The sequence below is a fragment of the Rhinatrema bivittatum genome, chromosome 2 (genome assembly GCF_901001135.1).
Source record: "Rhinatrema bivittatum chromosome 2, aRhiBiv1.1, whole genome shotgun sequence".
In the NCBI taxonomy this organism is placed as follows: Eukaryota; Metazoa; Chordata; class Amphibia; order Gymnophiona; family Rhinatrematidae; genus Rhinatrema; species Rhinatrema bivittatum.
In genome coordinates this window covers 490,030,865-490,043,734 of record NC_042616.1, presented here as the reverse complement: position 1 = coordinate 490,043,734, position 12,870 = coordinate 490,030,865, and the positions used below count along the sequence as shown (strand labels likewise).

The following is a 12,870-nucleotide window of genomic DNA, read 5'->3' as shown; positions in this document are numbered from 1 at the left end:
TATTTTCACCCAGGGCAAGGGACATGGAGGCACATTTGCTAAATCCAGGGCTGGCAAAGTTCATTTACCAAGCTCTTGCACACACCCTCTCCTCTCTCACCGGCATCCCCCTCCCCTCATATAGGCTCCCTCTCTCTGAAACCCACACTCAAGCATCCCCCCACCCACCCACCCTCTCTTACCTCCCATGCTCTCTCTCACACCCTCCCCAACCCCCTACCAACCATGCTGTCAACCTCCATCTCACACATACATTCTCTCCCCCCCATGCTCTCTCTCACACCCTCCTGCTCTCTCTCACCATCCCCTCCCTGACACACATTCTCTCTCACCGGCATGCCGCGGGACCCGCACTGTTCACGGCGAAGATGAAGGCCCAGTGCTCCGTTCGCGGCTCATGGGGGCCTTCCATTTTCACCTTGAGCAGAAAATTGCAGCCGAGACCCTGGCATGCCATGAACGGAGCGCGCCCCGCGGCATACACTCTGTTCGCGGTGAAGATGAAGGCCTGGGCGCGCCTATTGCGGCACACGGGGGCCTTCTCTTTTTGCTGTGAACGGCACGCTGGGCCTTCATCTTTGCCGCGAACAGAGCGCGTGCCGTGGGACACGCTCCGTTTGCAGCATGCCAGGGTCTCATCTGCTATTTTCTGCCTGAACCGCGATGGCCGCTGTCCTTCCAGTTTTGAATAGTCTTCTGGCGAGGGAGGAAATGTGCGGGAAGGAGGAATTCTGCGCAAAATCTGCACCCCACAGTAGCGCTGAATTCCCCCAGGAGTACCTTTTGTAGCTGGTGTTGTGACATGGCCACTGTACGGAGTGTTTGAGCCTCCCAAGGCGTCTAGGGAGCTGCTTGCGCCATATATCGGTGGGCTGGGGAACATGCGTGAGCACGGACAGACCAAGACATACCAAGCCCGATATATTATGGATCTTTAATATAAATGAAAGGTTTTCACAAGATAGGTTGTGTCATGAAACATTTTATTTATGTATATATTTAAGGAAACATACATAAATTGTCAAAATACATTTCGTTCGTTTAACCTTTAACCTCGGGTTTGCTAGTAGACTGAATTACTGTGTCAGGAAATTATGTTTGTCTAAAAAGTGTGTCAGCAACATGAAAAGTTTGGAAAGCTCTGGCCTAGAGATAGAATGGGCAAACTGATTCTCTCTTTCACGTGCGCGTGTTTTAAAATGTGCTTCCTTACGTGGGTAAAAGCCAAGTCCTAAGGAAAGATACACTAATGACATTTCCTTGTGTAACCACTTAAAATTAGCACACACGTGTGCTAGGCTTATATTAAATAGTACACGTGCACCTGTGTGGATGATTTAAAAGTCCAGCATCTATGTGCTTGTGCCCATACATGCACTTGTGTGGGTGCATGTGTGCTTGTTTTAAAGTTTTCCTCCATACAAAGTTTTCCAAGTTCTCCACCCTCTTCTGCAACTGCTGATTTTCTTGATAACAGCTGTTCCATGTTCTTCAACTTTAACTTACTCTCCACTTTTTTCATCGTAGCCTGACATTGTTTATATTGGTTTCATATGTCTTTCCTTTACTTTTCAAGTCATCAATCTGAACCACACACTTGAGAAATCTGTCCCTATAACTGTTTCCCTAAAGTAGAGATACTGGGATACATGAACCACTGGGTTCAGAGGGATTAACTCTTACTCTCTCTTTCTTCTTCAGCACGGTGAGAAAAACAAAAAAAACCAAACAAAACAGCTAGCTAGAAAGGGGGGGAAAGAGTGCATGTACCAGGTTCAGGAACTCAAAAGGTGTGGCTGCTGGGTTTGTTTGGTTTTTTTTTCATTTAAGGAACCTTCTGCTACAATTTTGGCATCCTTGCCCCTCACCTTTTTATTTTTTGGCAAACCATATCTGACACCCCAAATTAAAGGATAAAGGACCTCCTCGCTCGTTAGGATGTCTGTTTTAAAAACTTTAAATGACAAGGGCTTACCGCCTCCCACCACTTGGATCGTGGCAGGTTACACTAATATTGTACTTTGTTGTCTCCCCCCCCCCCCAAATCCTTCAGCGTGAGGTACTTTTACAACATTTATTGTACGTTTTTCATTTTTTATTTACAGGAACAGAAGTACACAGAGCAACAGAAAACAAAATAGAGCTGGCTCCGTCAGACCAGCAAAGAGAGACCCATGTGACTACTCTTAACGTTGAAGTAAAGCATCGGACCCCGCCCAGCCTCTCCACGTGCCATCAGCGGCTGAGCGGGCGCCGAAGGTCTTCCACCAGCAGCGGGCAGCAACGTCTCGCGCCTGGGCGAAGCGCACGCGCGGATTTTCTCCCCCTCGTGGTGTACACTCTCCGCCGGAGGCAGGAAGTGCTGTTTCACTCCGGTTATCCGCCTGTATGCTGCGAGACTTGGAGCGGTGCCCCCGGCACCTGCTGGTCTGTGAAAAGTCCAACTTTCAGCACGAGCGGTCCCGACACGCGGCGACGGTGCGCGAGCACCCCTTCAACTGCCGCGTGAGTGAGTCGGGCGCGCGCGGGCGATTCCAGTCCTGGCCTTCTCGGCTATGCCGGGGATAGTGGAAGATTCGTATGCTTCTGTCTTGACATCTTGCACGTGTGTGTCCCTCACGTGCTAGGTATAGAGAGGGGGTGGACCCTGACATTCTGTATCTCTCATTTCTTTTTTTTTTTTATGACCTTCGGGCGTTGCTGATGTGGGGAGGGGCAAAGGTACATGTGGAAAGAAGCAAAGCGCTCAAGGTAGCTGGAGAAAGTTGAATAGGAATGTGTTTAAATGTCCCAATGTAATATTTTGAATTGCCGTCCTAGTAAAATGAATGTGTTCTTAAAGCTTCCCAGGCTCTGCTTGCCTTGAAGATGTCTGGGCGGCTATTAGTTGGCTTGGAGCTGCACGGACTGGAGACTGATGTACAGGCAGGGCATTTGGTGCTAAAATACCATAAGAAACATTGTTTGTGTGCATTTGTGCTGTACTTTTTGCTGCTTTCTTTCTGATTTAAGAGACTCGACATTATTTTGAAGAGTTAGGGGGGTTCTGGATGGTTAGTTCCTGAGGTAGAAAGGGTAAGATGATCAGTTTACTGAAAAGCAGTATACTTTTCTTTGTATAAATGAAGGGTTCAGTTTTGAAAGCGTCAGTTTATATTATAAGTGAATCAAGTTAAAAAGATAGGGACTAAGTCCTAGTTTCCTGGTCAGGGAATTGGACATCCAGAACTCCTGTTGGGAATTTTGGAAACCAAAGATTTAGATCTTTGAAAGGAATTAAAATTCAGTTGTCTACACTTTTTAGATAAGGAGAAAAAAAGAGATAATTCAAGTGCAATAACTTAAATCAACTAGTTAAAAAAAAACCTATTTTCCAGTTTTTATTGTAAATCTGGCACATCTAAAATTCTCCATATTTTCTTTCTTTCCATCTCCTGTTTTTATTTCTCTTTAGTTTGCTATATCACTTTTCATCTCCCTTGCGAATTCATAATTTTCATTCCATACGTATATTTTCTTTTTGATAAACAATGCTATTCATACTTGTTTCACGCTTGGACGTGCACTGGAAAGGTAACTTTGCAAGGGCGCACAGCCAGGGATGCATTCATTTTATAACCTACACGCATATATACATTCATGTTATAAAACAGCATGGATGTGTGTACATGTGCACTCAGTTTTAAATAGATGATGTAAGCAAATAGTTTTTACCATATGAGGATAACTTTCAAAGCTGCTCGCATGCGCCCATATATGTGTGAATATGGTCACACAGTAATTTACTACTGTATTTTATAACTTGTGTGCAAATGATATGTGCAGGTTATAAAAAATGAGTATATATGCATGCATGCATATGTAAAAACTGCTAGCTGTGCAAGTTTGGTCTTATCCAGAAAAGTAGCGGCATTTATGCAGAAACATTCCAATTTAAGGGTGTAAGTAGTGGCTGTTAGGCAGTTTTTACCACATTTTCTTACCACAACAAAACTTCTGTGAAATGTTCTCCTAGTGCTAATCTTACTACACTAGTATTCCTCTTTTAAAGTACTACTCGACGAATGCAGCACTGTACAAATAAGTATAAAGACAGTACTTGGTTTTTGGAAATTGTAATTCAATATACCTGCACATAGCTTCCACTGCAACCCTGTCCGCACATTGTGACAACTTACCAGGAATTGCTATGTTCTTCTGTCTTCTGCCAAATGCCTCAAGAAGGAGGATTAAGAGTGAGGAAGCTTGAACATTGGTCAGAGATATAGCAGCTGGGATTCAGTGGCAAGAAGTGCAGAGTCACGCAGCTGGGGTGCAGTAATCCAAAAGAGCTGTGTGTGATTGGGGGAAGGGGGGGGGGTGTGAAGGGCTGTTGTGCATGGAGCAAGAAAGGGGCCTTCGGGTGATAGTGTCTAGAGATCTGAAGATGGCAAAGCAGTGTGACAAGGTGATAGCTAAAGCCAGAAGAATGCTGGGCTGCATAGAGAGAGGAATACCCAGTATACCGGTAGATTATAGTATACTTGGATTTTCAGAAGGCGTTCGGCAAAGTTCCTCATGAGAGGCTTCTAGGAAAAGTAAAAAGTCATGGGATAGGTGGCGATGTCCTTTTGTGGATTGCAAACTGGCTAAAAGACAGGAAACAGAGAGTAGGATTAAATGGGCAATTTTCTCAGTGGACGGGAGTGGACAGTGGAGTGCCTCAGGGATCTGTATTGGGACCCTTACTTTTCAATATATTTATAAATGATCTGGAAAGAAATATGACGAGTGAGATAATCAAATTTGCAGATGACACAAAATTGTTCAGAGTAGTTAAATCACAAGCAGATTGTGATAAATTGCAGGAAGACCTTGTGAGATTGGAAAATTGGGCATCCAAATGGCAGATGAAATTTAATGTGGATAAGTGCAAGGTGATGCATATAGGGAAAAATAACCCATCCATATTAGGTGCTACAACCCAAGAAAGAGATCTAGGTGTCATAGTGGATAATACATTGAAATCGTCGGTACAGTGTGCTGCGGCAGTCAAAAAAGCAAACAGAATGTTGGGAATTATTAGAAAAGGAATGGTGAATAAAACGGAAAATGTCATAATGCCTCTGTATCGCTCAATGGTGAGACCCCACCTTGAATACTGTGTACAATTCTAGTCGCCGCATCTCAAAAAAGATATAATTGCGATGGAGAAGGTACAGAGAAGGGCTACCAAAATAAGGGGAATGGAACAGCTCCCCTATGAGGAAAGACTAAAGAGGTTAGGACTTTTCAGCTTGGAGAAGAGACGACTGAGGGGGGGGGTATGATAGAGGTGTTTAAAATCATGAGAGGTCTAGAACGGGTAGATGTGAATCAGTTATTTACTCTTTCGTATAGTAGAAAGACTAGGGGGCACTCCATGAAGTTAGCATGGGGCACATTTAAAACTAATCGGAGAAAGTTCTTTTTTACTCAAAGCACAATTAAACTCTGGAATTTGTTGCCAGAGAATGTGGTTAGTGCAGTTAGTATAGCTGTGTTTAAAAAAGGATTGGATAAGTTCTTGGAGGAGAAGTCCATTACCTGCTATTAAGTTCCCTTAGAGAATAGCCACTGCCATTAGCAATGGTTACATGGAATAGACTTAGTTTTTGGGTACTTGCCAGGTTCTTATGGCCTGGATTGGCCACTGTTGGAAACAGGATGCTGGGCTTGATGGACCCTTGGTCTGACCCAGTATGGCATTTTCTTATGTTCTTAAGAAAAAGGAGGTGATAAACCATTTGTACAGGTCCTTGGCGAGGCCTCACGTAGAGTATTGTGCTCAGTTCTGGAGACTGTATCTCAAAAGGGACAGAGACAGGATGGAGGCGGTCCAGAGAAGGGCAACAAAAATGGTGGGGGAGGGGGAGTCTCCATCAAATGACTTATGATGAGAGGTTGAAGAACCTGAATATGTATACCCTAGAGGAGAGGAGGTGCAGGGGAGATATGATGCAGACCTTCACATACCTGAAAGGTTTTAATGATGTATAATCAACAACAAAACTTTTCCGCTGGAGTGAAATCTGTAAGAAGTAGGGGTCATGTAATGAAACTCCGAGGAGGACAACTCAGAACCATCGTCTTCACAGAGACTGAGGTGGATGCCTGGAATGCCCTCCTGGAGGAGGTGGTGAAAACAAAAACGGTGAAAGATTTCAAAGGGGCATGGGATAAGCACTGTGGATCCCTAAAGGCTTAGAGAGTGGAATTGAAGAAATGAGTGCATGGGGGTAACTTGCTGGGTGGTGGTTACTAAACGTAACCAATAAGCCTTCATGCTGTTGATTCAACTCCTTCATTGCTCTCTGCTTCAATGACAGGGGAAAAGATGAAAAGGGGAATTAGATTCAGACAGCAAACAAGTGGGCCGATACGGTAATGTGCGGTAGAAAGAGGTGCGTTAGGGCCCGGGCACACCTGCGTTTGCCACACGCACAGTTCGGATCACATACCGCTTGATACTCTATTTAAATGGCATGCAAATGCAAACCGCGTCCAACGAGCGCCCATGAAGCGCAATCCATTTTACTGTATAGGCGCTATACAGCGCCTATACAGTATCCTGGGTGCGCTGGTACCTGTCATTTCAAATGACATTTGAAATGATAGGCACCAGGAAGTGGATCCCAACTTTAACCAAAAGAAAACCTAAAATCCCCTCCTCCTGAAGCAAGGGCGCAGGGCAAAAAGTGACCCGACATGTAAAGTATCGTGAATAAGTGTAACCGAGGTTAACTTACTTTTTCTTTCTTTCAGCCCTCTCTGCCCTCCTCCGGAGGCGCGCACCGCGGCTCCCCTGCCTCCCGGGGCAGCCGGCAGCGAAAGTGGCTTCCAGCGGCCCCCGCCGGCGAAGACGGATGAACGCATGCCCGTAGTGCACGGGCGCTCAAGCCAGCGAAAGCACATGAACGGGCGTGCGTGACGTCACGGCGTACGTTCATACGCTTTTGCTGACTTGGGGGCCCGTCAATTTCGGTGCTCAAGCCAGCGAAGCGTATGAACGTAAGCCGTGATGTCACGCACGCCCGTCCATGTGCTTTCGCTGGCTTGAGCGCCCGTGCACTACTGGCGTGCGTTCATCCGTCTTCGCCGGCGGGGGCCGCTGGAAGCCACTTTCGCTGCCGGCTGCCCCCGGGAGGCAGGGGAGCCGCGGTGCGCGCCTCCGGAGGAGGGCAGAGAGAGGGCTGAAAGAAAGAAAAAGTAAGTTAACCTCGGTTACACTTATTCACAATACTTTACATGTCGAGTCGCTTTTCGCCCTGTGCCGTTGCTTCGGGAGGAGGGGAGAGAGGACTGGGGCTGCCCCAGAGACCGGCACCCATGGACGCAGCCAGGGCAGGTGAGCAGGGGCTGGGGGAAAGTTTGCCGCCTACCCTTACCCCTGCCTCTAATGCAGGGGTGTAGGGGTAGGCGGTAATTTAGCAGGTTAAAGACGTGGCTAAACTGCAGATTAAAAAGGCGATAATCGGGGTGCGCGTTACTGTATGGGAGGGAATAGCTAATCCGATCGTTTACATCTCATATACTTTCTGCAGGCGGAAAGGGTTACCCGTTGATTTAAAGAAGCGGTAAGGATGGGTTAAAAGGGATAGTGAATCGCAGGTTGGACTAACGCGGCCAAATTGTGAGTAGAAAGCGGGTTAGAAGCAGGGTAACCGCGGCCGCACTTTACTGTATTGGCCTGAAGGACAGTGAATTTTGTGGTCTGGGAAAATAAGTAAAGGAGTAACCTGCTGATGCTGCTGTTCCTACCTTTAACCAAAAAAGCAAGTTTGCTTACTGTAAAAGGTGTTTCCATAGATAGCAGGATTAATTAGCCATGCTGTCTGTAAGTGTGCACGCAACCCCTGTAGGTGGAGATTCTCTTAGTAAGTCACAGAGCTTTGAACTCTGTGCGGCTGCGCAGTCATCTTCCCAAGCGAATCGGTGCCCTCCTCAGTCTTTTTTTTTTTTTTTGCACGCTGTCCACACGCGGGGATTTTTTCTCTCAGGATTTTTTCGTGATTTATTTTGTCTATGATGGCTCCGAAACCGTCTGGCTTTAGATACTGCCAGTGCAGTAAATTTATGTCCATCACAGATGGATATAACTATTGCTACATCTGCCTCGGGCTGGACCACGACCAGTCGTCCTGCCGGGACTGTGGTCGGATGTCCGTCCCCCCCCCCCCCCCCCCCCCCCCCGAGCGCAGCGACAATGCGCCGAGAAAATGGCGCGCTTCTGAACATCGGGCTCTTATGCCCTGACGCTGTCGACCCATTCCTCGCCGGGACTAGTGAAGAAGAAAAAAGCGTTGACCATGAAGAGGGCGTCCTCACTGGGCCCCCGAGACCCACCCAGCGCCGTTCCAGTCATCGGTCCCAGGTTAACACAACCTCCAGTGCCCATACAGAAGGCCCAGGGATCGGGTTACGTACCTTCTCGGGGGCAGAACCACCAGATGCATCAGGCGGGAATCAGGGACCCGTTCCCGGCCCTTCACGCCCTTTGGCACCGAAAACATCGAAACGCACGATGCAGACGGAGCATCCAAAGCATGCGGCGCACATGACGCATCCGCACCCGACGCATACGAAGCACTCCAGCCATAAGAAGCGTTCATTACGTTTTAAACACACAGAGCATTCCAAACACCATGCTCCTACAACTCAATCGATGCATCAGGACATTCAGCACACCGAAAACAACTGTGAGAAAGTCCTGATGTTGACGTGGAACTACTATCAGACCCTGACTCCCCATCCTATAAGGCAGCGGTTCTCAGCCGGTGTGTCACGACACACCAGTGTTTTGCCAAGAACACGCAGGTGTCTCGTCGCACTTCCCAGTCCCCCACTGACCCAGCTGCTCCCTCTACCTAAGAAAAATAGTTCCGCTGCCCGGGCTTAAAATGCTGATAGCCCGGGCGGAATGCGGCAGGACAGCTGGAGTCAGCGGCACCGGCGGCATGCTGTCGTCTTCCCCCACCCATGGCCCGGAAGAGGAAGTGGTGAGCAGCAATTGCTAGTGCGCTCAGCATCGGCCCGAAGGAAAGAAGAGAGGCGCGGCCTGAAGGATGAGCCGTGCAGCTCAGAGTAAAACGAGAAACAGTGTCAACCCCCGCAGCCGATAGGACTCCTTTCTCAGCGAGGGCTGAAAATGAAGGAGGTTGTTGCTGTCTTTAAAGTTGGAAGTGGAGGAGGCTGTTGCTGCTGCCAGTTGGGGGTGGGGGGAGAGTGAGTGAATGAGTAAGTGTGTGTGTGTGCGCCAGTGAGGCAGTATGTATGTGAATGATTGAGATCCTGTATATGTGAAAGAGTGTATTTGTGTGTGATTGAGATCTTTTGTGTGTGAGAGAGATCATGTGTATGTATGATTAAGGGCCGGAGCATGTGTGTAAATGAGAGAATGAAAGAGAGCATGTTTGTAAGCAAGTGACTGAGAATCTGTGTGAGAGAAAAAGCATGTATGTATGATAGAAAGCTTGTGTAAGCGTGAAAAGAGTGTGTAAATGAGTAATTAAGAGCCTATATAAGTGAGAGAGAAAAAGCATGTGTATATGTGAGCGATTGAGAAGCCAGTGTGAGAGAGAGAGAGAGAGAGGAGAAAGTTGCAAGCAAACCATCCCTCCTCCTAATTCAAAACAATCTCAGGGCACCTGGATATCAAATGTTCCCAGGTATGCAGAGCAAAGCATTTTTTATATCCTTATTTTTCATTATTGGGCCTTTGTGTCTGCTATTTTGAAATATTTTATTGGTATCTAGAAATTTTTGATATGAGTCTTTAATTATTGGATATTCCATTCATCAGCTGTTTTGAAATAATCTGTTCTTTTTGTTAGTATGGTTTTGCTGCTATTGATTTTATATTTCTTGATTTGTTTTATAAGAATGGGTGATGTTTCTTTTTTTCCTTTGTTACACTGCATACAGAGACTGGTTTGTTGCGGTTTCCAGTTTAGTTTTTATCTGCATGCTTCTAGTTATGCTTTATGGTCTCTTTATTCTTTGTTAGGTGAGGATCAGCACATGTGATTCAGGTGAGGTTTTCTGCTGGCGTGTAGTTTCTGTGTAGGGCTCTATAGTAGCCTGGATTGTTCCATTTTCCTAATGGGAGGTATATTAATGTCTTAAGGCCTGGTGTAATATTTTCAGCGTTGCCTTTTCTTAGGTAAGTGTTTACTGTTTGAGTACTAGAAATTGGTGCTGTTTTGGTGTGGGATGTTTACTATTTATTCAATTTCTGTTCAGACAGTATCTTTTCCTTGTGTCATTCTTAACAATAAAAATAACACTGGACCTTTATTTTTTATTTCCGTCGTGAATTATAATGAGCAGTGTGTCACGATGGGAAAAAGGTTGAGAACCACTGCATAGACTATCTCCCTTAATACCACCAGGTCCTCAGTAAAGGCATACAGGGGCGCAAGACATTCTACTTGCAGCATTACCTACAAGACCCCCATCCAATAGAGGACAAATTCCTCCACCGCCGGGCAATCTGGCATCTAAGGCCAAGCTTCAAATTGCACAGGCTCTAAGTTCTTTTTTTGCAGACTTAGTCCATGGAGACGGGGATGAAGCAACCAGCAGCTTCTCCCCCTACTTCGCCACTGATCGCATCACCTCCTAGGCCTGTGGACACTGTAAATCCTCCTTCTCCAGCTTTCGTTCACTCACACAGCCCATAATCACAGATATCATCTGTTTCGTCCCCAAGCTCCTCTACGGGTAAGCCCTCGGATCCACCAGAGGGATTACCGGAACCATACTCACCACCAGAAGATCTGTCTTATGCGAAATTCATAGAAAAAGTGGGGCATCTACTCAAGGTGGAAACAGGGAAAATCCCAGATCCATGATCCGAAGTCCTTGGCATATTAAAAATCTTTGGAATGCCACCAGAACTGACTGCCCAACCGCCACACCCAATTTTGTATGGGATACTTCAAAAGATGTGGGAATCCCCTTTCTCAACCTTTGCTGCGTCACGAAAAACAGACTTAAAATTTTGCATGAGGAATTCCTCTATCTACGCATCTGCCCAACTACCACATAATTCCATCGTGATAGAATCTGTGATGGCAAAAGCCAAAAGATCCAAACTACATGCCAATGTGCCACCAGGCAAAGACCACAGATACTTAGATGACTTCAAGCGAAAGACTTATCATGCCGCTATTTTATCTTCAAAAATTCACCACCATCAATTTTACATAACTCAATACCTGTACGAGTGTTTGCAAACCTTATGACGGGCCTGTCTCTCGGCCCAGGAAACCTTGCCACAACCCTTCCTAGACATGGAAGAAGGCTTACGTCATTTGCTAAGATCTATTTATGAAGCCTTCGAAACCTCTGCTAGGGCATCTTTGGTGGCAATCACAGCCTGACGTCTTGCCTGGTTATGGGCAAATGCAGTTAGAGACTATGTCCATGAAAAGCTAGCGGACATACCGTGCAAGGGAGAATTTATTCGGGGACAAGTTTGACGAAACAGTTTCACATCTAAAGGAACAAAACATCGCAGTACTGTCCCTTACATCACTTTCAGAACACCAAGCTACATCTCAAAGGTATTACCCTTCTTACACGTGTAGGTCTACTCAAAGAGGCCAATTCCGACCTTTTTCTCCATACCGGTCGCAACAATACACCCAGCAGAGACTTTCAGGCCAACCTCATCTGCCTCAGTCACATCCACGCCAGCAGAGGCAACCCAGACAGAGCCCAACAGCTCCTCAGAAGCGGCCCCCAAAATTTTGAAACTCGCCAAGCCACCCCCACTGCTTTTCATAGGAGGACAACTCAAACACTTCTACAAAACTTGGGAGTCAATCACCTCAGATTGTTTGGTTCTCGAGATCATCCGAGAGGATTATCGCTTGAACATCGTAACTTCTCCACTGCTTTCTCATGTAGCCCCTCTTCGAGTGGCAACGACCAAGTTACCATCACTTCAAGTGGAAGTCTCGGATCTTTTACTTCAGAGATCTGTCCAGGAGATTCCGCACCAACAACGCAGTCAAGGATTCTATTCCCAATAATTCCTCATTCCAAAGAAGTCAGGTGGACTTCGCTCCATCCTAGATTTATAAAACCTCAAATAACGGATGCGCAAACTCCATAACGCTAAGGCGTTTTTGCACGCGTTAAGCACCTTTAACGCATGCGAAAACCCCTTAAGGCATGCGAAAATGCCTTTAACACATGCGATCTCTCTCTCTCTCTTCCCCCCCCCCCCCCAGTGGTCCTGAAAGTAAACATGGTCCCCCTAGTGGTTGTAAGTAGGAAATACCACAATTCTGACACAAATTGCGAAAAGTTATCACAATTTGCAGTAACTTAGCGCTTCGCATAGGTATTAGCGCAAATTGCAATAAACTGCCTATTACCATAAACACGCCCCTTTTTCTATCGCAAACAATATTTAGTGCATTTTGATAAATCCAGGCCTAAATTAGTCTTGCATAGGACGACCAGATTGTACTCTAGGAGCGCTGCCAAGATTAAACTCCCAACTGTAAATACCAATGATATCCCGAATAATCTTAGTAATTCAACTAGATGCAGTTTTTGACCGTCATAATAAGCATCATCGTATAGTACGTTTGACTTTAGTACTCTGCCTTATATATAATCATTGGTGAAGGAAAACTTTTTTTTGAAAATTGCGCACATTAAATATATGTGCATATTTTTATAACATGAGCAGAGAACTTATGCATTTTACTGCATTGCAAATATATATGCTTACTTTTGAGGCACAAATATGTGGTATTTTTTAAACTGTTTGGTTCCTGCCAGACAAGTTCTAAAATACTAGCAGAAATCTCCATGGGCCTACTTATGTGCACAAAT

General features: G+C 46.0%; 1 protein-coding gene across 4 annotated transcripts in view; it reads left to right on the top strand.

Annotated features, from left to right (window-relative positions):
• Positions 1-2,253: 2,253 nt before the first annotated feature.
• RPP40 (ribonuclease P/MRP subunit p40) overlaps positions 2,254-12,870 on the top strand; it is a 55,736-nt gene continuing 45,119 nt past the window's right edge. For 2 of the 4 annotated variants that reach the window (XM_029590592.1, XM_029590588.1), the window contains exon 1: positions 2,254-2,505. In XM_029590592.1, coding sequence (XP_029446452.1) covers positions 2,389-2,505 — 117 coding nt within the window. In that variant the 5' untranslated portion in view covers positions 2,254-2,388. Of the gene's footprint in view, positions 2,506-2,643; positions 2,752-12,870 lie in introns of those variants that run through there. The other 2 variants (XM_029590590.1, XM_029590589.1) reach the window with 2 other exon arrangements.